This window comes from Cucurbita pepo, chromosome LG09, assembly GCF_002806865.2.
Source record: "Cucurbita pepo subsp. pepo cultivar mu-cu-16 chromosome LG09, ASM280686v2, whole genome shotgun sequence".
In the NCBI taxonomy this organism is placed as follows: Eukaryota; Viridiplantae; Streptophyta; class Magnoliopsida; order Cucurbitales; family Cucurbitaceae; genus Cucurbita; species Cucurbita pepo.
This window is the reverse complement of record NC_036646.1, coordinates 2,703,233-2,729,519: the sequence shown is the minus strand read 5'-3', so window position 1 is coordinate 2,729,519 and position 26,287 is coordinate 2,703,233. Positions and strand designations below refer to the sequence as shown.

Here is a 26,287-nt window from a genome sequence, read left to right as displayed (position 1 = left end):
CAGAAGAGAAAACAGATAATACTTGACAAAGGTTGCTGTACAAATTCAATGTTACTGAAGAGACTGGAAACAGAAAAATCATAAATGTCTAAAGTAAACGCATCCAGAAAACCAGTCATGGAGGATGTTATGAAAGTAAGCTTCAAGTCTAACTATAATAGTGTTCATGTTTTCCAGACTAAAGAAACCAAATTCCATATGTGAGCATAGGTTTCCGCAGATTGCTTAAACTTTGAAGAACATTTGATAAGGATTTCAAGGAGCACACCTCATTAAAATGCCGATGGGCTGCCTTTAGATTTTCCGAGCAGGACATCCTTGGCTTCATTGATCTTGGAAGCAAGATAATGGCTGCCACCAGCATCGGGATGGTTTGCTATCATTACCCTTCTATGTGCTTCCTTAATCTTTTCTGGAGGTGTATTTTCTCTGTTAGCCATCAAGGATAAATTTGGTCAATCCCTAGAAAGTAATTGATAAACAAAGAAAGATATGTCACCACAGTGATCTTTCATTCAACAACATGTTCATAGTGAAGAAGTTAGTACAGAAGCATTGCTCTACTAAGAATAATTTCACAATCATTTCATTGAAACATTCAAACCAATTATCTTGTTGGTGTCTCACTGATCTCTGTACTCTAAACTAATTATGCTAATTATGTAGATTAATAATTAAATGGAAGGAAAAGAAGAAATGAAAAAGCAAAGTTCTTCATCCTTCTTAGAGGGCAATGTAAATCAGAGCCTCAACCAAAATAGAAGGATTAGAAAGAATGAAGATCAATCTTAAATCACCAGGCAATAATTTAGGTCAAATAGAAGGTTTTTAAAGATTTTGATCACAAATTATTTACAAAGAGTTTTTCACTTTCATAAGAAGACTGAACTCTTGACCAAATTTCTAAAACGAGATTTAAAAACCTTTTTCTTTGCAGTGGTTGACTTGAAGTTTGAAAGCCTTCCTTTGGTTTTTTTACAAATTAAGCATACAAACACTACTTTTACTTGCATTCTTTTGTTATCTACCTTTTAAATTTTGAAAACTAAAACAAATAGTTGATAAACTTATTTGCTTTTGGAATTTGACTAAGAATTAAAATGTTTTTTTAAGAAAGGTGAAACCATAATAAAAAGTGTAAGAAACAAAAGCAAAAATCTAAAAACAAAATCATTTTCAAATGGGGCCTTATGTAAAGGATTCTGTTTCGTAAATATGCATGAGATATGAAATGATCATTAACTGCGTTCATTAAGTTTTTAAAAGGCATAAGATGCAAATCCAAAATTAGCAAAAGTTAGCTTATTTGTTCACGAAGGACAAATTCAAGTACGTTGGAGTACTACCTAACACCAAGAATAAGAGCTGCTTCCCTCTTTGTCATCGTAGGATTGAAACCACCTTCATAGAATTTGCGTGATCTGGCTTGTGGTGGCCGTGTCTTGAATGCTTGCCAAGCTCGAATTCCATATCTACCAGCAAGAGCTGCAGCAGCTACCGCAAGACCTGCGAGGAATGGTGTAGCCTAATGCACACCTAGAAGTTTGTTAGTCTTATTAACAAAGTTGGAACTCGCAGATCAACATAAATGCCAATTACATATCCAAATAAGTGCTGAAAAGTTAAAGCTCGATACCCATATCCTCAATTCTTTTTGATTGGCCACTAATAATAACTGTTAATCAAATGAAACGAGTTATGGGAGGTGGAGCTTAGATTGTGTGAGATCCCACATCGGTTGGAGAGGGGAACAAAGATTCCTTATAAGTGTATGAAAACCTCTTCCTAGTAGACGCGTTTTAAAACCTTGAGGCTAATAGTGATACGTAACGGGCCAAAGCGGACAATATCTATTAGCAGTGGGCTTTGGCTGTTATAAATGGTATCAGAGCCAGACACGGGGCGGTGTGCTAGCGAGAACGTTGGCCCCCAAAGGGGGTGGATTGTGAGATCCCACATCGGTTGGAGAGGGAAACAAAGCATTTCTTATAAAGGTGTGGAAACCTCTCCCTAGTAGACGCATTTTAAAACCGTGAGGCTGACGGTGATACATAACGGGTCAAAGTGGACATATCTACTAGCGGTGGGCTTGGGCTGTTACAAATGGTATCAAAGTCAAACACCGGGCGATGTGCTAGCGAGAACGCTGGCCCCCAAGGGGGGTGGATTGTGAGATCATCGGTTGGAGAGGGGAACAAAACATTCCTTATAAGGGTGTGAAAACCTCTCCCTAGTAGACGCGTTTTACCGTGAGACTGACAGTGACACGTAATGGGCCAAAACAAACAATATCGGCTAACGGTGGTCTTGGGCTGTTACAGATTGTGAGTTGGTTAGGAACTTAGAAGGGGCACATTTTGCAACTAAGTCATGCGATGTAAAATAATCTTGAACAATGGGATCACTAGGAAGTTTATGGAAGAACGAGGGTGTGCCTTTGTAAACTGAGACAGCCTAAGTTTATAAGAGTAGGAGCAATCTAATCCTTGCCCAGTTCGGGCAATGATAAATAATATCGAGTTCTATCACTTAAATCCAAGATCCTTGTGTTCTTGTGAAGTAATCCAGTCAAAGTTACGGCTTACAACTAAAAGGAAAATATTGTGAAACAGCCTATTATAATCAGTATAGAAAGATGCAATGATTCCATTTTAGTATATTATGCCTCGAATTGCAGCTTAATGGCTTGGGAAGCTTAACCTTGAAAATCGTCAATAAAATGATGGCTAAAACTCAGCCAAAATCAACTCTCAAGAAAATAACAGTAACATGGAGCCTTAATCAAGCATCTAGACTATAAAATTTGAAGGGGAAAATTGAAATGATTTACGCTAACGTCCAATAAGAAGCATAACTCCAATTCAAAATTAACATCCAAAAAATCAAGCTAAAGATATATGCGAAGCATAATAACATAGAAACGAAGTAGACAGAGATAATCAGATTCAGAAGCTTAGATGCTTGGTGCCTAATGAAACCTACAGATACAGAGATTGAAAAAGAGAAGTGGATCGAGGAGTGGAGTTTTGCTCACCATTTGAGTGAAATCCAGTGACAGACGAGAGAATGTGAAATTTTCATCCAGAAATCCGCATCCCTTTCTTCGATTCAGAGGCGAACCCGATTCCGTTTTCTCCGAACTGCAATGACGAAGCAATGGACNTTTTTTTTTTTTTTTTTTTTTTTTTTTTTTTTTTTTTTTTTTTAAATAATTTGTTTTATTTGGGTTGGTGTTAGTATCAGGATAGTACATTTTCAACATGCTACATCGTGATCTTGACACGCTCACAACAAGCCTTGAGGGAAACCGAAAGGCTATATTCATTTTTCGCCTGTTTTTGTGGCTTTGTCTTCGACTTATCGTGGGCGGGCGAGGTTGTCTTTGCCAATTGAACACAACTTTTGCTAAATTTAGGCTTCTTTGACCACACATACCGCTTAGTGCATGTTCAATCGTCCTTGACTTAACCGACTTGCCTCTACACTAAACCAAGTCATTCAACTCGATTTTTTCTCTACTCGAGGTCAAGGTCTCTCACATGCAACATCGCATTCCATCAACAATATAGCTCACATATCAGGATGTCATCCCAATTTTTGGGTGTCATTGTCCATCGGCTCGCTTGGACATACTATCAAGAACGAACCTATGTTTCGTTCATAACATGGGGACATCCTGAACATCCATCTATCCAGGTTCTATCGAGCCCTCTCATGTCCATGTCATATCATTTATGAACTCCGTACCAGATAACGGGTGCATAATCCAATATCCCGCACATGGGCGAGGGCACAATGTCAGCACACTCGTACTATTCAACACTATTCTTGTAAGACATATTTCAAAGGAAGTCGTCTGAAACACTCGTCTCACAACGCCCACTCTCACTCTGACCAACATGTAGCTCACTTCGGTCACAAGCCCAAGGGTGAAGGAGAGCTGACACCATGTCTTGACATTATATCTCCCTTAAGGTACATTTTACGGCATTTCTAATTTGACAGGTGTAGATTGACACCAAATTTGGCTAACTTTCATCTTTCACATAGATGGACTTAACTTCAGAGTGTGACCAAACTTCTTTCGACTTTCGAGGTTAAGGTCAGGGGCCCTACCTGACCCTTTATCAAGCATATCGTTGTCCCTCATGTCGACATCATTGCCTCTACTAAGAAATTTAAATTTTTTTTATAAAGGTAGAGGGTATTGATGTTACTAGTAAAATTTCATGGGTATTTTTTGAATTTTTTTTTTATTTTAAAAAGTTGAATAATATTGAGCGTTTTTTAGACAAAATACAAAAATTTGAACGCATTTTTTTTTATTAATTTAGCCCCTTAGCCCCTGAAGAATACAAAGAAGGGTACATTTGAAATAATAAATAGAGATAGCCCTTAATTAAAGAATAGACTCTTATATTATTATTCATACTTAAGACTCTCCCAAAAAAAAAGTGAAGGGATACATTGACAGGTACAACATAAACCAGTCGAATACAAACAAAACAAGAATCCTCACAATTTACAAAAGACAAACAGATTTACAAATGGTTTCAATAAATAAACAAATCTTATAACATTCAAATAAGAATTTCAGGGAGAGAAATGGTATGAGAAAAAAAAGGAAAAAAGAAAATCGACACTCAAAACACTGATGGTCGGCACTAGCAAGAAACATATATATATATATATATATATATATATTTCCTCACTCACTTTGGTAAGTAGAAACTGCTGCAGAAAGCAGATGGTGTGAAAGCATGGATCATCGAGCCTATGGGAGGACTTGGCTAACCTCTCTCTGCTGCTAACTTCCTCAGCTTTTTAATGTACTTGGCTACTATTCACAATGGGAGGACTTGATAGCCTCCTTGGTTTAGCAGGGGAACCTGTAATGGAGAGCCGCTTCTTTGCAGAACCTGTGCTTGCAGATCCTTTTTCCATTGCCTCTTTCTTCAGTGTCACAGATGGACTCGCAAACCGGGACCGAGCCTTAGCAGCTGTCTTCGACGTTGGCGTGTAACTCGAAACTGAAGGTAAACTGGCAATGCTTATGTCATCCCTGAATGATGACCCTCCTATACTGTGCCTCCGGGTGAGCTTTGAGTTGACACTCACGGGGCTTCTCATGTCATCATCCCCACTCCAGCTGCCTACCTTTAAGTTGGCTACATTTGTTTTCTTTTTGCTAGATGATGAAGATAATGCTCTAGGAATGGAAGGTGACTGATGCCTATGCACTTGGCTTGGCTTTTGGCTAGTAGGAGTCCTTGGAGAAGGCTTCGTAGGGGGGTTCGGATCGCGACGAGCATAAACTTGGATTATGTCGATTGTAGATGCATGAGTTGGGACGTTTGTGACAGAAATGTGATCTGGGTGATCGGCTGTGCTTTGGAGTTCCCATGGGCGAGCTGCCATCCATCTCTCCAACCAACTCCAGCCCCAGTAGGGATTGTTTGAATCCATGACAGAATGGGTTGTAGTTTTTGAAGAACTCTTCCATGTTCGCTGAAACAATGGGTGTTAGGATCAAAACTTATTTCCATGTGACATTCTAAAAGGGATCGGTACTCGATCCTATTATGAGCATTCTTTCAACATTCTGATAATAGAAAGCAACAACTAAACTGCAAGGAGTTGCTATAACCATCTGATGTTTATATAAAAGCTAGTGAAGTGAGATAATATATTTGGTGCCAGCAAATTCTTTCTAAACTATCCGAAAGAAATTGTGACGGTCCAACCTCACCGTTAGTAGATAATGTCTTCTTTGGGCTTTCCCTTTCGGGCTTCCCCTCAAGGTTTTTAAAACGCGTCTACTAGGGAAAGGTTTTCACACCCTTATAAAGAATGCTTTGTTCCACTCTCCAACCGATGTGGGATCTTAAAATCCACCCCCCTTGGGACCTAGCATCCATGCTGGCACTCTTTTCCTTCTCCCATCGATATGGGACCCCCCAATCCACCCCCTTTCGGGGCCAGCGTCTTTGCTAGTATACCGCCTCGTGTCCATCCCCCTTTGGGGCTCAGCCTCATCGCTGGCACATCGCTTGATGTCTGACTCTAATACCATTTGTAACAGCCCAAACCCACCGCTAGCAGATATTGTCCTCTTGGGCCTTTCTTTCCAGGCTTCCTCTCAACGTTTTCAAAACGCGTCTACTAGGGAGAGTTTCCACACGCTTATAAAGAATGTTTTGTTCTCCTCCCCCAACAGACGTGGGATCTCACAACTACTATAGCTAAAGAAAAATGAAATTGTTGTACCTGATGCGAGTGAGCATAAGCCAAAGCTCGTTCTCTTCTTGTTGCGGCCTCTTGCCTGTTCAATAGTTTGGCTTCCATTTGTGCTTTAGAATGCGTGCTACGATTCCAGACATCATCCATCTGTAGTGCAAGTATAATGGTTGCAAATTACAATAAAGAATAGAAGGTCAAAAGAAGAGCATTATTTTAATTAAAACCCATCTACACTACTTGAAGTTCGATTTCACAATTTTTCTTAGACAAGCAGAAAGCATAAAGTAACTGCAAAGAACAACAGTTGATCAATGATACTTTATTGTTAAACAAAAAGAAGAAACTAAAAAGAAAAGAAAAACATCCCTGCATGATGATAATAGATCTTTGGTTTAAATTTGGACCTTGCGTACATGTTTGTATATTATATGTATGGAAGAAATGTGCAACAGCCAAGCCCACCGCTAGCAAATATTGTCCTCTTCGACTTTTCCTTTCAGACTTCCTCTCAAGGTTTTTAAAACGCGTCTACTAGGGAGAGGTTTCCACACCCTTATAAAGGGTGTTTTGTTCTCTTCTCCAACCGATGTGGGATCTCACAAAAATGTGTATACACTTGGCAACTTGGAACAATTTATTTAAGTACCAACAAGAAAGGTAAAACAGGCGGCATAAGTTCATACGGCCATAGCAACAGACTTACAGAAGTTCTGAATTTCTCATGATCTTTCTCACGTTTGTTACAAAGTTGCCGTTGGAAATCCTGATTTTCTTCAGACATTCTTACTCTCCTTGCACGAACCTCTGACTGTACATGTGCAAGAGTTTGCATACTTTTTAAAGTAGAGGCCACCTGCCGTTTCACAGAGTGGCCTTGTACCAACGACCTCAATCTCATTATCGCTTTGAGACCCCTTGATACTTTCCTCGCCTGTATGGTAAAAATCATTCATAAACACTCGGGGAATATCATGATGCAAATCATTGCCAATGCTTTTCAATATCCAGCAGAAGAAAATCTCTTTCAAATCCGGGATAGAGGTGAACGATATCGAAGAATGCTTTCATGATGTTATGAATAGCAACAAAAAAAGTGAATGAGCATACAGATTCCAATATCTAGATCTCCCATTTCCAAATAAAGAGCAACATCAATTATAAATAACCTCTTGGCTCGTGTATTGTACCAATTCATATACTACTCAGAGATAAAGTTTGGTTATGAATTCTATAAATCTCTGAAGAACAGATAGCTGGAAATAATCATAAATTCATGTTTGTTTCATTAACAACAGTTACAGATGATTCTAATCGCTTTAACATCTCAAACTTCCATGTAAACTGTTGTATAAAGTACCTTATATCCACGAAAGGCTGATTGAATAATAATAGCTCCTGTTTCCTCAGTCATTTCTGGCTTACAGGGTACAATACTGGGTAGATGTTCATCCTCCACAGCCAGCTGAGCTTCATCAACAGCAGGCTCCACCGCCTCGGAATGCGGAAGCTCGCTCGGTTCATCCTCTGGCTTAGTTTGATTGATATCATCTTCCATAGGAGGAGGTTCTGCGGGAACATCTAACAGGGATGGTTCCACAAATGTGTCCACACTCTCCTCCCTTTGGAACCATTTTTTCTTGGATCTTTCTTGTATCTGTTGAAATAACATATCTATAAGTTAAAAGGAAGATTTCCATATGACTAATAAGTTAACAGAAGTTGTTGCTCCATTCGACCTTGTTACTGAGAACCTTCCTCACTGCAGCAAACCAACCCCCTTTCTTCCCCATTTCCTAGTCATTCATATGTCTTCTTTCTCTTAATCTGAACAGATGAATATCCAAACGCGAAAAGGATCATAAATAGCAATATAAATTGTGGCGTCTCAATCGATTTTTCATAGATAGAAACAGTTCATCAAATTACGAGAAAAAGCAATCAAAAGACCTAGAAATCAATCAATAAACGATGCAACATCTATATCAAAAAACTGGAAAATCTTAGCCAAAGAACGATCGTCATGCCGAGATTTTCTAATGAAACGAAACTCAAAACATAGAAGAAACAAATAAAATCCATAAGAAACGAGCGATCAGATCAATACCCATCCATGAACCTTCAAAGAAAATTTCTCTTGAAAAGCACAAATATCGCCCAGAAAAACGATTAGAACAGGTCTAGAGAGCGAGAGACTAGAGGCGGGATTGGGAAAATGAACGAGTCTCCGGATTTTGGCGGTAGCAGGGGAACAAATAGGGGCCGTTGAATTCTGATAAAATGTTTATTTAGAGAACATCATCATCGTCTTCAATATCAATCACGAGCAGTAGCAACAGAATCACATTTCGGCTGCTACTCCATTTTCACAAAGAAGAATTTAACGAAGGAATTGAATCGTACCAGAAAGCGAATTTGACCATCTTTTCGCTCCGCCATTGACACGATCCCATAACTATAAGCGATTGGTTGGTTTTCATGTCGTTGGTCGTTACAATTAGAACTCTTTTCTTCCATGGCTGAGCTTCCTTTTTCTTATTAATTTGTGATCCAAACTCAAAATACCACCAAAATTCTAACTCTATTTATCTCTCTCTCTTTTTTTTTTTTTCGTTTAAATATGATTTTTTATTAACAAATTGTTATACTGGCTAGTGATTTGGCATCCGCGTAGGCTGATTTATATGTTGGGATACCCAAAAACATATCCAATAGAGACGGAGGAGACAAAAGGTAGACAAAAGGTATGACTGTAACGACCCAGATCCACCGCTAGCAGATATTATCCTTTTTGAGCTTTCCCTTTCGGGCTTCCCCTCAAGGTTTTAAAACGAGTCTTCTACGGGAAGGTTTCCTCGCCTTTATAAAGGGTGTGTTTTGTTTTCACCCCAACCAATGTGGGACATCACAATACACTCCTTTTCGTGGCCAGCGTCCTCGCTGACACTTGTTCCTTTCTCCAATCGATGTGGGACTCCTACCAAATTCACCCCTTTTGGGCCCAGCGTCCTTACTGGCACACCACCTCGTGTCTATCTCCCTTCGGGAACAGCGAGAAGGCTGGCACATCGTCTAGTGTCTGACTCTAATACTATTTGTAACGACTCAAATCCACCCACCGCTATTAGATATTATCCTTTTTGGGCTTTCTCGTGAGGGGACGCGTCTTCTAGGGAAAGGCTTCCTCACTCTTGTAAGTTTTGTTCTCCTCCCCATCCGTGTCCGGTGTTATGTTCCCTTATAAAAAAAAGGGTGTTCACATCCCCAACCAGTGGACATCACAATGACATTTAGCAGCAAAAAAATATATATATATATATATATATAATCGAATTTTTTACGTGCTGAAACATTCGAACGCTTTTACATAAAACATTTTATTAGAAAATAATTTAATGAAATTATGTGCTAAAATAACATTAATCTTTGTGTCATATTTAATCAATAATCAAAACCCATTATTGAACCAAAATGATATTTTAACTATAATAACTAATTTTTCAAAAGACAATTAACCAAAAATTACCCAAATTAATTAAAATTTGTAAATATTTGAAGAATCTTCATAATAAAAAATGATAAAATCCCAGGTCGGTTAGGTTAAATAGCTGAAGGNTTTTTTTTTTTTTTTTTTTTTTTTTTTTTTTTTTGAAGATTATTTCTGTGTTGCAATCAAATACTTTAAAGCTGCAGCTACAATATTACAATACCCTACAATCTCTTCCTTTTCTTAACCAAAAAGATGGATTCTTCAGAACCCATTGGCTCAGATTATCCTACACCCTACCACTTCTTTCACTTGAAACAGGCTAATTATCATACAGAGGTGAGGTCGTCCCCGGCCATGGCAGGGGCGCCCTCGGTGCGCTTCTACTACCTGCTGCTGCCTATATCCCCGTTCCCTCCTCTCCAACTCCCGTCGACGTACTGATCGGCCTTTGCATAATGCATTTTAATGGCTGCCACCGGATCGGAAATGCCAGTACAAGAATTACCCACGACAATCCCTCCCCTCCCGACGACGTTCATTCCAACAAGCATTCTTCCCTGCTGCTGTAAACTCGCTAGCGAAAGAGAATCGAACCCGTTTCTTCTGTGTATCTCGGAAAATATATCAACTGGGTAAGGTCGTTTCTTAACACCATCTACAGTTTTGTAAGCTTGATCATCATTTTTTGTGAGTGTCAGCAATGGCTGCTGCTCGGTTTTAACAGATGTTGCGGCGTAGCCACTGAATGCAGCAGGATACTTCGCCTGTAAAACGATAGAATCAGGCATTGCAGATAGCCCAGTCTGTAATCCGTTTCCATCCCAAAACCCGTAACTCCTCGACGGAGCATTCTCTCCCATATCGTACGTACTGCTCGACTTATGAAGTCCCTTTTTCGTACCACACTCGTTAGAACCAGAACTCGAATTCTGCTGGGAAGGGGCATGACTTAGTATCTGACCGAACAGTTTCACATCACCTTTCCTGCATGGAACGTCGGAATCTGAAGCACTGCCACTGCGTGAAGTGTTTTTCCGATGATCATGACCGAATTCCACATTTGGAGGCGAAAAAGGAAGCTCAGCAGACCGGTGGCACGGCTTAGAACTGTTACAGTTTTGAAGACGGCATTCCTGTTCCTCAGCAACATATGTACTGTTACAATTGATGTCTGGTTTTGATAACGCTCGAACGACAGGAAAAGATGTGTGATTGATCGTTCGATTCATGTCCTCGATGATTGGCTTATTGAAAGGATGGCTGCATGGAAACTCGGACGATCCAACGTGGCGTAACAAATGATTTTCACGCTCGGCATAGCCATCTCTGTTCATCGGCCTTTTGGGCGCATCCCTAACCTCCAATTTACAAGACTTCTCTACAGAATCCACTTTAAGAAAGTTGGGATGTGAAATTTGTGGATCAATTCCAGATGAATCTTGAACCAAGCACTGTAATATACTTTGAGCATGTAAATTACTGTTACTTCCTTTTTCTTCTCCAAATGCGAGCTTCATAACAGCTCCGCTCTCGCTGATAGCTGTTGAATTTTCATCGACTGTAGACATGGATTCCGACCTCAGAACGTTGGGTTCGTTACAGCGGTTGCTTCCAGCTTCGGTATTTTCAGAAGAACCTTCAATTTTGTGGTCATGCACTGGCTTGGGCTGGCTTGGAGAAGCACGAGCATTAGCGAGATTACAGGCAGAATGAGAATCAAGATTTGGCGCGTCCTCCTCTACTTCCTTCGATGTCTCAGAAAACAAGTTTCTGACAGCCTCAGCACGTTTAGCTTCTGACTGTTGAAATGCTGTACTTTCCCCAAATTCACTAAAACCATCCACAGACTTGGAGCCAATTTCCTCGCTACTACGAGCTCCTTCCACGACATAGTGGGCTTCCGAGTCAGTCCCGCTCCCACTGGCGTCGTTACCGCTCCTTGGCGTTCCTACATCTTCAGAAGTACGGATCAAATCCAATCCAAGGCATTTCCGAGCTTTGCTGAAAAAAACCTTGCACTGGTCCCTAGACTTCGACCCGACACATCTTGAGATCATATCAAAATCTTTACCATAGGACGACACAGCCTGCATGAAGATAGACTTCTCCTCATCTGTCCAACTCGAAGAATCTACATCTCCAGAACTATCATCCGAACAAGGTTCATTATCTGTTCTCTGCATAGCATCCGACATCGAAGGCAGTTTTGTCGCAGAATCCACTTTATGGCACTTTGGCTCCCTGTAGTCCTCACTGGGATGGATAGCACTTGTAATGCAAGAGCTCATCGGTTCCGAAGAAATCGAACCACATATACCAACAAGAACATCAGCAGCAACCGTTTCTTTTTCGGATTGAAGTTCATCAAAATGGCGAGCACATGTCAGCTGAGTTCCGATATTGCTGTCTTCCTGTGCTGCCATTACTGAAGCAACACCCAAAATGTCGAGGGACGTGGCATTTACGCCGGGATTCCATTTCTTCCCTGATGTTAACATGTATGTCATGGTAGAAGATTTCATTTGCTTGCCCAAATCCAAATTTTTTCTCTTCTTAAAACTATCAGACTTGTGATTTTTGTAATAAAACTGGATACAATCTGCAGTGGTTTTGTGGCTGAGAAATGAAGAAATTTTTCTAAAATCCTTTCCAAACAAAGATAGCTTCTCCCAGAATAACTCTCTCTCTGCTAAACTCCAAGGGTTTATCATGCTCCTTTCCTTCTCAACAGCACATGGATCTTCAACCAACCCGTTATTGGAGACGAACCTTAAAGCCGTCTTCTCATTTTTGTCCAAAATCATAGCTGGCATCTTCAAAATATTCCTGTAACGCCGAACACGTGGATTCGACAGCAGCTTGCTGGAGTAACGAGTAGCAATTTCTGAGTTACTGGCACGGTTTTGACATGCTCCTAAAAAATCAAAATTTAAACGATTAGATGAATTTGCTATCAGATTTCGTGATCAACGAGTCAAAAAATTACAATCACAAAAGCCTTTGGAAAGATAAATGTAGCTGGCTGTCAAGCACTCACAAAGTGGAAGAGAAAATTATACTCGTCTCAGAATACTACAAAGGTTTTGAAGTCATGCATATTTTTAAAGAAGTTCTATATGAGTTCAGCTTAAATCTCTGGCTACAAGAGAGAAATATCAAACATATTCACTTTCTTTTAAGCTTTCTTAGTTGTAACGGCCCAAGCTCACCGCTAGCAGATATTGTCCTCTTTGGGCTTTCCCTCAAAGTTTTTAAAACGCGTGTACTAGGGAGAGGTTTCCACGCTCTTAAAAATCTGCCCTACCATACTTAAGTTTCAGAATGAACTAAACTCATGATAGCACATAACAAGCCTAATCACACAATCTCGACCTATTAAAATGAACCATGCGGGAGCGAATCGAACATCAAAAATGACCAAGCACAACAAGAAGTACAGATAGCCTTGCTTTCTTTAATTGAAGACAGAACTTTCAATAAAGCAATCATACTTAACAAATGATTGAAGTATAATTTCATCATTAACATTCTAATTCACTTTAAAGATATTCAAATTCCATAGTTTATCATCAACACAAATAGAGCCAATACCTTTTAACATAGAAAATCGGCATCGAACATTTGAAGAATTTGTTCGACTATAAAACAAATAGCAAATCTAGAAGAAGGAAAGATAGAACTCATCTTACCATGCTGAACCACACGGGAGCGAATCGAAGACCTGTACTTCTGATGACCAGAATATGTAACCCTTAGACTCAACTCCTTTTTTTGGGGCTTTGAGCGACATTTCTTCACAGAATGCAGTAAACCTTCTTTCCATGAGTGTTGCAAGGCTTTAAATCTAAGGGTTAATGCACTCTCCTTAAATTTTAAAAACTGCCTCCTCATCAAAAATTTCTCTTTAATAAGCTTCTCGGTCTCCGAGCAGGGGACAAAGTTGGTGCTTTGACTACTGATCTTAAACATTTCAGCTGGCAAGGACCCGAAAATTACTTCTGCAGCCTTACTTGCATATTCTTTATTACTTGCAAAAATTAGATCACAGAGAGACGATCCACTAGCCGCTTGTGCCATCGAATCACCACAAATGGATTCACCGGTACAACTCTTAGCACGAATACATTCATTGCGTTCATCCACAAATGGCTCAGAGATTGATAAACTCCTTCCCGTCTTGTCAGATACAATTACATCTGTAACTTCAGTTCGGATTGGTTCATTAAATTTCGACATCACAGTTCCAGGACTATCAATTTCCTCATCTTTCGTATCGACATCTTCAACTCCCACAACATTCTTGCAGACTGGCATCTTCTCAACTGTTGAATCCGAAGTAGAAACTACTTTCAAGGAAGCGGGTCGAGGAGAAATACATGAGACACCATCTGATTCTTTGACATATATCGCACTGCAAGATTTCGAACGAGAAACATTGCCTCGATTTTTAGATTTCAAAGACTTAAGTTCATTTTCAAGTAAATCAATTTCAGATTCAGTCATCTCCAACGTCTTTGAAATATCACTTTTATACGCTAGCAGCTTATTCAATGTCGACTTCCCAAAACATGATTCTACTGTATTTGGATCATCAGACTGAAACAGTTCAACAAGTGATGATCCTATTTTAGCAATAGAACTAATCTCCAACTTCTCTAAACTAAGGAAGAAGTTCTGAAGCTGATTTTGTGAACCGGACCCGGGTGAACTACATTTCATGCCATCAACACTTGCCGCCTTACTAAATGGTTTATCCTCCAAGCCTATAGCAGTCAATTCAAAAAAGAAAAAGAAAGAAAGAAAAGAACATTCAGCATATATAAAGGTAAGAAGATTGGATACTAAAGTTCCTATTAAAAGATTTTAAGGTACAGAATTATTTCTATGCTCATAATTACAAATGGATGCTAAAAGAATTGGAAGCACCCGCCCAACGACTTATTCTAGAAAAAAGCAACTATATTTCAGAAAATAAAGAGAAAACAAAAGAAATCTCAGAAAACCACAACAAAACAAACATATAAGGGTTATGGAGAAAAGTTACAAAAAGAGCCTGAATAAAAAAAACGAGCTTGGGTAGCACCACACAAAGTCCTGCCAAGTCATACAGCTCCAATCAAAACTCGTTTCTACCATAAGTGGAGCATGGTTCGTTGACCCCTGAAATCCAACCAACAACATCCCCCTTGAACTTACAATCAATAGACACAGAGAAGGATCCCACCACCAAGTCCAAGACTTCAATATTGATCTCTCTCCACATCATGAAAATACCACCGGCAGATCCAACCATATCCACGGTTAGCCAAAACACTCCTCTGGAGCTCCAAACAGATTTCACAACTCTTTAGTCTACCTCATCAAGCCTCGTTTCCAACAAAATGATTACATCTGAGTTAGCTCTACCAAATAAGATCGTTAATCAATGGTCTTTTCAGGGAATCCCCAAAACCCTCACATTCACAAATTATTCTCATTGAGAGAACCTAAGAGCTCTGATATCACTTTCTATAGAAACCTCTGTGTCCAGGCCCTCTATCTCCATCTCCTCCTCATTCATTTCATTTTTCAAAATTCTTACGAACTTGTTACCCTCGCTAGCTATTTTCTTCTGAGCATCACAATCTTTCTTCGCCGAATTCCCTATTAAGGATCTGATACACAAGTTACTCTACCTCAAAGTTCGCACCAAGTTTTTGCTAATTGCAAAGCCCTCTGGCACAACTTCCACCACTGTATTTGTATTCTTCTCCGGCCGGTACCACCAGGTTGAAATTTCCCTCGAGTTAACTATTTACGTGATTTCTAAAAAATCTTCCTCTTTTGTTTGTGATTAATGAAGTACTTGTTGCACTCAAATTTCTGGAAGAACGTTGGGTAGTTCGAAGCATGAAGTAGGTCTTCAAGGGAGTCTATTATCCAAACAAAAGACCTGAACCTTTTCCTCACTGTACACAAAGTGAGGACAACATGATTCATATTCCACTTAATGTTGAAGAACAATTTGTCTGTCCAATTGCTTAATCATCGGCATAATTGCCAATCTTCGTTTTGTGTTACCATTTGGCTATCAATGAGATGAGGACATAACTCATACACTTCCACTCACCCCATATAAACAGACTGGGCACGTCCTTCATTGGGACCCAAAATTCAACATTAGTTCTTAGGCCAAGCATAACATATTTGGCTCAAAATGAGAATTTTCATAGTTTAATAACAAACTTCACATGTTTAAGGAATATTTTTGTCGCGATCTAGGTGGACAAAACTAAACCTCCAACTTCTTAACCTTTGCTTCTTTCTTTTTCGACTTCATACAACTTGCATTGTTCAGGGCCAACTAAGACTTTCATTTTTCAACCCTCAAAATTGCACAAGCAAAAAAGTCCTCCCAGTAATGGCACAAATCATTTCAGAGTACAGCTTACATCATACATAAGGCACACAAAAAAAAAAAAAATCGAATAGTAGACTACTATATACCTTCCCCATATTAAATCTTAAATTGACTATGCCAACTTGAGCCTAATAGAATGGTCAAGGCATTAGTAAAAATGCTGTAAGAATAGGGTAGGCCTAAAATATAGTCACAATTTGTTAACAAATTGAACTCACTGCAAGTATAAATCACTTTGAGACCCTAAAAGTATCACGTCTAATAATATTTTATCAATGAAAAAAAAAATTACCTGATGATGAACTACAAGCAAAAGAGGATGGAGTTGCAGGAGATGCACAATCTGAAAAGGGTAAAGTTTTAGGGCTTTTCTCAGAAAAGTTTGAGCCAAGGGAATGAGTTAATTCAGCACTAATACTGGAAAGAAGAGTCCCTTCTTTTCTCATACTTGTATCAGGAGCCTCAACTTTATATTTCTCAAACTTCGCTAATCCATCACCCCATCCAAGCCTTGGCTTCTTCTTAGAAATGGTATCTTCAAAAGGCAGAGAAGATGTCACACAGGCAGTAGCTTCAGCAGAAGAGCTTTCTATTAGAGATGAAACTCTAAGAGGTAAATCAGCCTTTTCATTCTTTGAGTTCGTCGAACTGCTGTAAGCAGATGCACGAGACGACAAACTCCCAGACCTGGACCACTTCAGAGGCTTCCAATCAGTGGAGCCAAGGGAAACTTCAACATCAGACCTCAGGCCATTTTCTGACCCAAAAGCACCACCAACCTTATCATTACGGTCCTTAGAGTGAATTTGATCTGAGACACTTACAACGTCAGATTGAGGAGAGGAATGCGTCGTCGTATCATCTACTGACCTCTGATCAGAACTCACATCCTGCGAGGAAGGTCTTCGAGACGGGTTTCCGAATCCATTGGTAGTCTCCCTAGAGTAACTTCTCCAGTCTCTATAACTAGAAGAACCTCTACTTTCTCTCCCAATTCTAATATATTTTCCATCTCCGCGAGGAACTGACGGCCGGAAGCTCTCATTTTCTACTACCCTGTCACTGAATGACCGAGAAGGCCCATATCCATGACTAGCTTCTTCAGAAAACTGGTGCCAGCCACCCTGCTTACCATGACCTTCCGGAGAAAAAAACAACAAAAATAATCAATAACAGCAGAGAAGAAATATACAGGCAGTGATAAAATCAAGTATCCTAATCAAATCCATTATTATCCAAAGCTTCAAAAAACAAACCCCACCCAAAAACTCGAGGTAAAAAAAAAAAAATGCGATTATGGTATACCTGCTTAGACGCCTTAAGATCTAAGAAGTTAGAAAGCCGAAGCAATAGAGTAAAATCAAACTCACCAGTAGGTCTTCGAAAATCTGCAGAACCCCACCGGTTGAACTCACGAGATCCATGATAAGAGTCCCTCCATCTGGTCGCAGACCCTATGGCCTCCGATTTCTCATGTTTCCTCTCCTTGAAGAGGTCTTTCCTGTCCCACGGCAAAGGTTCTGGCGGCATGAAAAGCAAGAAAATCGCATGAGCTTCCACGACCAACGAGTGTCCCACAAACACACACAAAATCCAGTATAAGCCCTAGCGCCTCGCCCCCACCACCACAGCCAAATTCCAATTCAAACTACTCGGCAATCAATTTCACGAACTTGCAACGCGCATAATCACATAAACAAAGCTCAATAAACTGAACACCGACTGGAAAAACTCTCGTAAACCAATAATATCCCCCTTGGATCTTCAAATACAAAATCTACAGCGCTGCAAATGAATCAAATGGCTTGAATCAGATCAAAAAAACAACGAATTAGAAGAGAGTTCTTCTTCCTTCTCCACACTTCCAGGGATTTGCAATCTTCTTAGCAACTCCTTTATCTCCCTTTCTTGGCTGGTGGAAAATCTGCTTCTAAAGCGAGAAAGTAAGATGAAGAAGAAGGAAAGCGCAAAGAAAGACGACAAAGAACAAAATAGATCCTTGAGTAGAGAGAGAGAGAGAGAGAGATGGGCGTCCGGATCTCAACGCGATTGTTATACCATATTTCAATCACGCTTCAAGTCCGGGAAAAAAATAATAGCAATTATTATTATTATTATTCATTTTCAAGACAGAATTATTTACTGTATTCCCAAAATACCCCTGCTTTTTTAACATATTTACATATCCGACTCACCGACTTTCTTCCCATCTAAAGCAACAAATTAAATTTATTCGTAATTTTTTATTTGAAAATTTTTCTAAAACATTTTCGGAATTTTAATAGAGATTTTTATATTCTAATTTTAAATATATTTTCATATTTAAGTATTTTTTGAACGAATCATTTCATTTTTTAATTACAAAAATTTAAATATTTTGTTACTATTTAAAAATATAAATCTAATTTTAATGTTAATTATTATTCAAAATGTATTTGATAATAATTGCAATAAATAATTAAATATTATGATAATAAATTAGTATTAATTAATTTATAAGTATGTTTTATGTATTCCATGTAAAATATCATATAATTTATAATATATTTTTTTCAAGTTTTAAATCATAAAAAACAAATTAATAAATAAAATTGCCGCTCTGAATCCAGGGGTAAATTCGTAATTTCGGCCTAAAATCAATGACTTTCTCTAAAATTCAGCCCTTCACGCCTTAAACAAGTTGGCGTTTTTATTCCGTTTGGCGCCCATTAAGAGACTGAGTCAAACCGCCAAACGACAAAAATATTTAAAATAATAATAATATAATTTGCCACGTCATCAACGCTTCGTGCAAAGTCACGTGAACCGCTTGAAGCACGTGCTGTCTGCACCCGCTCCAAAGTTTCGAACTATTCCCCACGAGAGGGAAAAATATAATTAAAACAAAATTTTAAATTTAATGTTCATTTAGTCGCTTTAATTTGAATTTAATTTCGATTTTTAGTCTTTTAATTTGGTTCATGAGTCAAATTTAATAATTATGACGATTTAAATAGCAATTAAATTGTTTTNTCCACGCGCTTACGGCGCGCGTGAGGCCTCCATCCCGTCGGCAACGTGCGGCCCGTCTCTTTATAAATAAAAATCCTTTACCTTCGTCAAGTTTCCTTTTGACTTTTTATTTGCAGATTTGCCCCTTGACTATTTGGTATTTCGTTAGTGCCCCAAATCTTCCTCGATTTTCCTTCTCCGTCCCATCAAAAGTGCAGAAGTCAAAAAAATAATTCTTTGTGGGGGCATTGCGCAAATCAATTTTATTATTTTTCCCTAATTTATTGAAATTAAAAAAAAAAAAATTACATTTTAGTTTTATATTTTAAACCTCGAACAGAATTGTTAAAGGAACACGACTATCCACAGTTGTATGATATTGTCCACTTTCAGCATAAGCTCTCATGGTTTTGGTACCGTTTTGCTTTGGGTACCAATGGAGAGAGTATTCTTTGATTATAAAACCTTTGGGTACTAATGGAGAGAGCATTATTTGATTATAAAACCATGATCATTCCCTAAATTAGTCGATGTCGGACTTTTATCGTCCAACAAAATTATTTATTATTATTATTATTATTATTTAAAAAAATTATACCTATTTCAACACACGCTGTGTCAATAACTAAAATCTTATAAAATTCAAATATCAAATATTTATTAGTCACATCACATCATTAACATCCGTTACAAATATTAAATATTTTTAACTTGTTTATAAGTAGCGTATTAACCCAATTTTTCATATTGGTTGAGCTAATTGAGTTATCGAGTCATGTGAACACCTCTATCTCCGTAGCTATATTCATGTATCATTCGTGTGTGTAGGAGTAAATTTACGGAAAATAATAATAATATATAAATTCGAAAAATGATATGGGCCTAAGCCCATATTTTGGTCCAGCCGACAAAACGAGCCCAATAAAACTAGGCCCATGATGAAGGCAGACGTGTTGTCCACTTCACTTTCAGTTGATTGCCTTCTGGGCTCCACTGTGACGTGGAATCCGAATGTCCTTTTCTTTTTCTTGCTTCCTTTTAATTCGATATTTAATATTATTGTTATTTTATTTTTTTAATTCGGTAATTATTTTTATTATTTATTCCCTGATGGCCGCCTGATTCCATTTAATATTGCTGTTTTAAATTCTCTGTTTATTTCATTATATTTTAAAAAAAATTAAAAAGTTTAAAAATATTAAGTTAAATATTTTTAAATAAAATCCAAATTTTAAGGATATTTTTAATAATTTTGCGGAAGAAAAAGAGGGAATGATTTGGAATAATTTGCGTAAGGGCAATATGGGAAAAGAAAGTTGCACATGCAAGTCACGTGCCCCCATTTTTTCGCCTTGCCTGTCTGGAACATGGTGGGGCCCATTTTGTGTCATTGAGCGCGTGGATAAGAGGGCGCGTGGTGAGATTATGGGTTACCTGACAGCTGTCGGTCAAGGTCCCTACAACAAACAACTTGATTGCACAACTTCCTATCCACACCGTCACCACTCGTCACTTTGTCCACCCTATTTATTCTCTTACATTTAAATATTATATATATTTTTAAATTAAATTGTAAGTTTATTATATAAATTTTCGCTACATTAATCGAAATAAAATTTTCAAATTATTTAAAAAATTTACTCTTATTGTTGTATTTCAAAATATTGTAATTTTTTATTTTTTATATATAAAAATTAAAAATGTTAATTTTAGTTTTAAAAATACATAATTATTTATATCTAAAATAAATGTAATAATATTTTTAAATTTTTTTAAAAATAAAAATATTACCAATAGTTATTGAGAAGAACAGACATTGTTTATAAGGGTGTGGAAAATTGTTCTTAGACTAACAATATCTGGTGGTAGCAGTAGTAAACGGGAAGAGTAGCCATTCCTCGGAAGTCCTCAATCCTTGGGGCAATTTTCAATGGACCACCTACCCACCGCCACCGCCACCGCCGCTGCAGCCGCTGCGGCTTCAGTACATTACAGAATACACTGGCGGAAGCAGCCGATAGAGTACTTTTGTTGTTTTCTCCTTTTTGCCTCTTTTGATTTTTCGATTCTTTTCGTTTTTCATACCATTCCTTTTACCGTTCATAATTCTTTTTAGTAATCCAACCACTCACTGTTAACCCCTGTACTTCAAGATCTCACCGCACGCATCTTTTAATCCAATGATTCAACAGATTCTTTTGAATTCTTTTCTATTTTTTTGTTCTATGTGTTCGTTAGAATTGAATTCGTGAGTCAATTTCATTGGTGCTGAAGTTTGAGAGTTTTAATAGCAACCCCATGTGCTGAATCTGTCAAAATTTAATCCAGTAATAGACGATTTGATAATGAAAAACACTCGACAATCGCTCGTTCTTCACTGTTCATATCATTACGTACATTGAATCACTTTCAGACCAATGCTGACCATGTTTTAATGAAATATCTGCACGAATTTCAACCATTGCTACTGTTCTGTCTCTATGTTCGTGTCTTCTCTAGGATCAATTCTTTGAGCTATTCTGGGATCTGAGTTTTTGAGTTGTTTTTTCTTTCTCAATCTCAAGATCCCAATTCTAGCAATGAGTAATTCGTTATTCTATCTGTTTTTTGTTCTCATTTTGGTGGGAATCTCCCATGGATCTTATATTTCTGAGCAAGAAAGAGATAGGATAACCCAATTGCCAGGGCAGCCAAAGAATGTGGACTTTGCCCAGTATTCTGGTTATGTTACTGTAGATAAACAAGCTGGGAGGGCATTGTTTTATTGGCTGACCGAGACGCCGACGAGCCGTGTACCGAAGTCGAGACCTCTTGTATTGTGGCTGAATGGTGGCCCTGGTTGCTCTTCTGTTGCTTATGGAGCAGCTGAAGAAATTGGTCCTTTCCGGATTAAGCCAGATGGGAGGACTCTGTACTTGAATCCATATGCTTGGAACAATTGTATGTGTGTCTAGCTTGTTTGGTTTTCCTAATCTAGTTTTCTTCTAACAGTTCATGTTGTCTCATCTTATCTTATCCATTGCAGTGGCAAATTTGCTGTTCCTTGAATCCCCTGCTGGTGTTGGCTTTTCGTACTCGAATACTACCTCGGATTTGTACACTGCAGGTGACCGGAAAACAGGTATTCTACTGATATTATGGATTAACACGGTCTGGTTCGTGACACGTAACGAAACGATAAACAATGAAATGTTGAGACATTTAAGGATGTTTTGTTGTTGTGAACTTTCAGCTGAAGATGCATATAGATTTTTAGTGAATTGGTTTGAAAGGTTTCCTCAGTATAAGCACAGAGATTTCTACATTGCTGGAGAGAGTTATGCAGGTTTCAAGTTTCTCTGTGTCATCTACTTTCAAGAACTAATGTCTAGTCGAAACTCGATATAATGGCATGAACCCGTGTTCGGTTTCAGGTCACTATGTTCCTCAGCTATCACAGTTGATTTATGAACGAAATAAGGGAATTCAGAATCCAGTCATAAACTTCAAGGGATTTATGGTAATGAATTAGAGTCGATAATGTTGTCGTTCATATGTTTATTTTAATCGAACTATTGCTCGATGGCGAATTATCTTCCTGCTTTGATTCTCTTGTTTAGGTAGGGAATGCTGTTACCGACGACTATCACGATTACGTTGGCACGTTTGAGTACTGGTGGACTCACGGTCTGATATCCGATTCTACGTACCGACTGCTGCGACATGCTTGTGATTTCGGATCCTCTCAGCACCCGTCAGTCGAATGCAAGAAAGCTCTATCAGTTGCAGAGTTTGAGCAAGGAAATATCGATCCATATAGCATTTACACTCGTCCGTGCAACGGTACTGCATCGTTGAGACATAACCTAAGGGGTCATTATGTAAGTACATTCAACATTCTGTCAGTTTTTGCAAAAAATCTATATTTGATTCGGTTTTTTGTAACGTTGAGGGAGTTTTTTCGTTAAATTCAGCCATGGATGTCGAGAGCCTACGATCCCTGTACCGAGAGGTACTCTGTCGTGTACTTTAATCACCCCGATGTTCAGAAGGCATTCCATGCTAATGTAACTGGGATAACTTATCCATGGAGTACATGCAGGTTTGTTTTTATGGCATATTTGAGGTAGCTCGTTATTTGGGCGCTTGCATGGTCTTCTGAATTCTTGCCTTTTGCCTTTACAGTGATCTTGTGGGAAGCTACTGGGATGATTCTCCTCTCTCTATGCTTCCTATATATCAAGAATTGATTGCTGCTGGTATCAGAATTTGGGTATTCAGGTAGTCCATTTCTCTTCATCCATTACCTGGTATAGCTTAGGCCTAACCTGATACACATTTCCGAACGTCCAAGTGTCGGCTTATAAGTGGTTGTCTTATGAGATTAGAAGGAGCGATCCTTAATTAAGAAAAATATTAAATAAAATACTAAAAGCGGATAAGTTTAGGCGGTTAAAAGAAGTTTATCTGATGGTTCATATAACAGCCCAAGTCCATCGCTAGCAAGTATTGTCTGCTTTGGCTTGTTACGTATCGCCATCAGTCTCACAGTTCTTAAAACGCGTCTACTAGGGAGAGGTTTCCACACTCTTATAAGGAATGCTTTGTCTACCTCTCCAACCGATGTGAGACCTCACAATCCACCATCCTTGGGGGCTCAGTGTCCTAGCTAGCACACCGCCCGGTGTATGGCTCTGATACCATTTGTAAGAACCCAAGCCCACCACTAGCAAATATTGTCCGTTTTGGCCCATTACGTACTGCCGTCAGCCTCATGGTTTTTAAAACACGTCTACTAGGGAGAGGTTTTCACACCTTTATAAGGAATGCTTTGTTCCCCTTCCCAACCGATGTGGGACCTCACAATCCACTTCCTTGGAGGCCCAACGTCCTCGCTAATATACCGCCTGGTGTCTGGTTCTAATACTATTTATAACAGTCTAAGCCCACCGCTAGCAAATATTGTCAATTTTAGCCCGTTACGTATCGCCATCAGCCTCACGATTTTAAAACGCGTCTACTAGGGAGAGGTTTCCACACCCTTATAAGGAATGCTTTGTTTCCCTCTTCAACCGATATGGGACCTCACAATCCACCCCCTTGGGGCCAACATCCTCACTGGCACACTGTCCAGCGTCCGACTCTAATACCATTTGTAACAGCCCAACCCACTTCTAGCAAACATTGTCTTCTTTGGCCTGAGCTCACGGTTTTTAAAACGCGTCTATTAGAGAAAGGTTTCCACACCTTTATAAGGAATGTTTCGTTCCCCTCTCCAACTAATATGGAACCTCACAGTTCACCTCCATTGAGTCGAAACTTGATGAAAGAGACGTGTCGATCTCTTCTACTTGTAAAATCCTTTACTTTTTGTTCCTCCATACAAAACATAATTGTCTGGGCTTCAGATCTTATTCTTCCATTCTGCTGATCCTGATGACACTTTCCCTTTCAGCGGAGACACCGATTCAGTGGTTCCCGTGACAGCAACGCGATACTCTATCGATGCTTTAAAACTCCCAACTCTAAGCAACTGGTATCCTTGGTACGACCATGGAAAGGTTAGTTCTTTCAACAACAAACATTTGTTGATTGATAGACTGAACTTGAAGCACTGTTACTATAACAGTTAGCTTTGCATACGTCTTACGAGCTAATTCTACGACGATACAGGTAGGTGGATGGTGCCAAATATACAAAGGGCTGACGTTCGTTACCGTGGCTGGAGCGGGCCATGAGGTTCCGCTCCACCGTCCTCGTGAAGCTTTCATTCTTTTCCGATCATTCTTGGAGAACAAGCCCCTTCCACGTTGAAGACGATTGTAATCATATTTACATCTAAAGAAGAATAGGACAGTTTATGTACAGAAGATCTCGGGAAAAGACCGATCGGGAAGCATTCATCTCGAGTGCTGTTATTCTTAGCTTCAAATATCATCATTCTTTATATTCTGATATGTCTTATGAAGAAAAAGTTCAGCTAATGTATTGCCATTCAGCAGACAATGGAACATCATTTGATTTGTTTGTGGAATAACAAAGTCTCACTTTCAGAGCTTTTGCCATGATCTTGATTTTCTGGACAGGATTGAATGTCTGCAGAATGTTGATCAGTCATATTGATCACTTTATTAGTAAAGAGAAGACGATCGGGATTTCGGTTTCAGTTAAAAAATGCAGCGCGTTATGGACCCGAACCTTCCGAAAATGATGGAGGTTTTTTGTTGAGCTGCTTCTAGAGGAAAACGAGGGAAAGGAAAGGATTTCCTTTATTTATCTAAACTCGAAACTCGAGGTGGCTGAGTGACGTTATGATCTGGATCTTGAAGTGTGAATTTAAACATAGTTCAATTAGTTAAGAAATATATCATCGATTAAGGGATTAGAAGTTCAAATTCTTGTATTCTCTATGTTGAAAAAACAAAAACCCGAGAGGGTTGGTTTAAATTTTATAATATACATCTATTTGATAGTCGGACTTTATAGACTTAATCATTGTTGTGCACGAGTTGACTGAATCAACTGTCTCTAAGGGGATTTATGCCAGACGTTCTTATGCTATGGGGTCTGCTTTTGTAATTATAGGGTCTGCTTTTGTAATAGTCCAAATCCACCCCTAATAGATATTGTTCTTTTTTAGCTTTTCCTTTTCGATTTTACCTCAATGTGGACCTCACAATTTTGAACCTTCGATTGACGGGCTAAGCAACCCTGAGGATAGGAATAGTGAAAACAAAAAAAAAAAAAGACGAGGAAGAAGTAAGGTGGTCGACTCATCAGGCCCATGACCTAAAGACGGTAGATTCGGTCTAGAAACAAAGAAAAATAGATTTTTTTTTTCAAAATTAGAAAAATTATTTATTTATTCTAAATTTTATTAAATAAAAACAAAATTATTTTTCTCCACATCAATAACTAATAANAAAAAAAAAAAAAAAAAAAAAAAAAAAAAAAAAAAAAAAAAAAAAAAAAAAAAAAAAAAAAAAAGTCAAACAAAACATTGACCGTACAATTCAATTGCCTCTTTTCTATTGCAAATAGTCATATGACAAAAGAGTGCACCAATGCCTATAGCTACGCATAGCCCTCATTTAAGACATCGAAAACGAAATAAATTTGGACCACACCATAATCACGAGCTAACTCGGTCACGGTTGAAAATTTCCTCTTTACTAGGTCAGGCTCGGGGT

The 26,287-nt window shown here is 38.6% G+C and overlaps 4 protein-coding genes across 7 annotated transcripts; 1 reads left to right on the top strand and 3 right to left on the bottom strand.

Annotated features, from left to right (window-relative positions):
• LOC111801482 (mitochondrial import inner membrane translocase subunit TIM14-1-like) lies at positions 1-3,156 on the bottom strand. 2 transcript variants are annotated; one of them, XM_023685495.1, is made up of 4 exons: positions 3,035-3,156; positions 1,347-1,525; positions 244-429; positions 1-170 (listed from the first exon to the last, which is right to left on the bottom strand). In XM_023685495.1, exons 1-3 carry the CDS (start codon positions 3,035-3,037, stop codon positions 273-275), a joined length of 339 nt encoding a protein of 112 aa, XP_023541263.1. In that variant the 5' UTR covers positions 3,038-3,156; the 3' UTR covers positions 1-170; positions 244-272. The 2 variants fall into 2 exon arrangements, with proteins under 2 accessions (XP_023541263.1, XP_023541262.1); XM_023685494.1 differs by having other exon boundaries at positions 1-429.
• Positions 3,157-4,445: 1,289 nt separating this feature from the next.
• Positions 4,446-8,789, bottom strand: LOC111801411 (protein IQ-DOMAIN 1-like). Of its 2 annotated transcripts, XM_023685404.1 has the most exons (7): positions 8,641-8,789; positions 8,345-8,509; positions 7,977-8,064; positions 7,598-7,894; positions 6,944-7,171; positions 6,268-6,387; positions 4,446-5,508 (listed from the first exon to the last, which is right to left on the bottom strand). In XM_023685404.1, the coding sequence occupies exons 3-7, from the start codon at positions 8,028-8,030 to the stop codon at positions 4,825-4,827; spliced, it is 1,383 nt and encodes a 460-aa protein (XP_023541172.1). In that variant the 5' UTR covers positions 8,031-8,064; positions 8,345-8,509; positions 8,641-8,789; the 3' UTR covers positions 4,446-4,824. The 2 variants fall into 2 exon arrangements, with proteins under 2 accessions (XP_023541172.1, XP_023541173.1); XM_023685405.1 differs by lacking the exon at positions 8,345-8,509.
• A 1,112-nt stretch (positions 8,790-9,901) lies between these two features.
• On the bottom strand, positions 9,902-18,126 carry LOC111801610. 2 transcript variants are annotated; one of them, XM_023685654.1, is made up of 5 exons: positions 17,498-18,126; positions 16,576-17,265; positions 16,420-16,470; positions 13,417-14,490; positions 9,902-12,641 (listed from the first exon to the last, which is right to left on the bottom strand). In XM_023685654.1, the coding sequence occupies exons 1-5, from the start codon at positions 17,655-17,657 to the stop codon at positions 10,111-10,113; spliced, it is 4,506 nt and encodes a 1,501-aa protein (XP_023541422.1). In that variant the 5' UTR covers positions 17,658-18,126; the 3' UTR covers positions 9,902-10,110. The 2 variants fall into 2 exon arrangements, with proteins under 2 accessions (XP_023541422.1, XP_023541420.1); XM_023685652.1 differs by having other exon boundaries at positions 16,420-17,265.
• Positions 18,127-21,036: 2,910 nt separating this feature from the next.
• LOC111801468 (serine carboxypeptidase-like 27) lies at positions 21,037-25,162 on the top strand. The gene is made up of 9 exons (XM_023685479.1): positions 21,037-22,058; positions 22,144-22,239; positions 22,351-22,443; positions 22,532-22,617; positions 22,718-22,978; positions 23,072-23,199; positions 23,283-23,378; positions 24,553-24,658; positions 24,771-25,162. Exons 1-9 carry the CDS (start codon positions 21,698-21,700, stop codon positions 24,909-24,911), a joined length of 1,368 nt encoding a protein of 455 aa, XP_023541247.1. The 5' UTR covers positions 21,037-21,697; the 3' UTR covers positions 24,912-25,162.
• Positions 25,163-26,287: the final 1,125 nt, after the last annotated feature.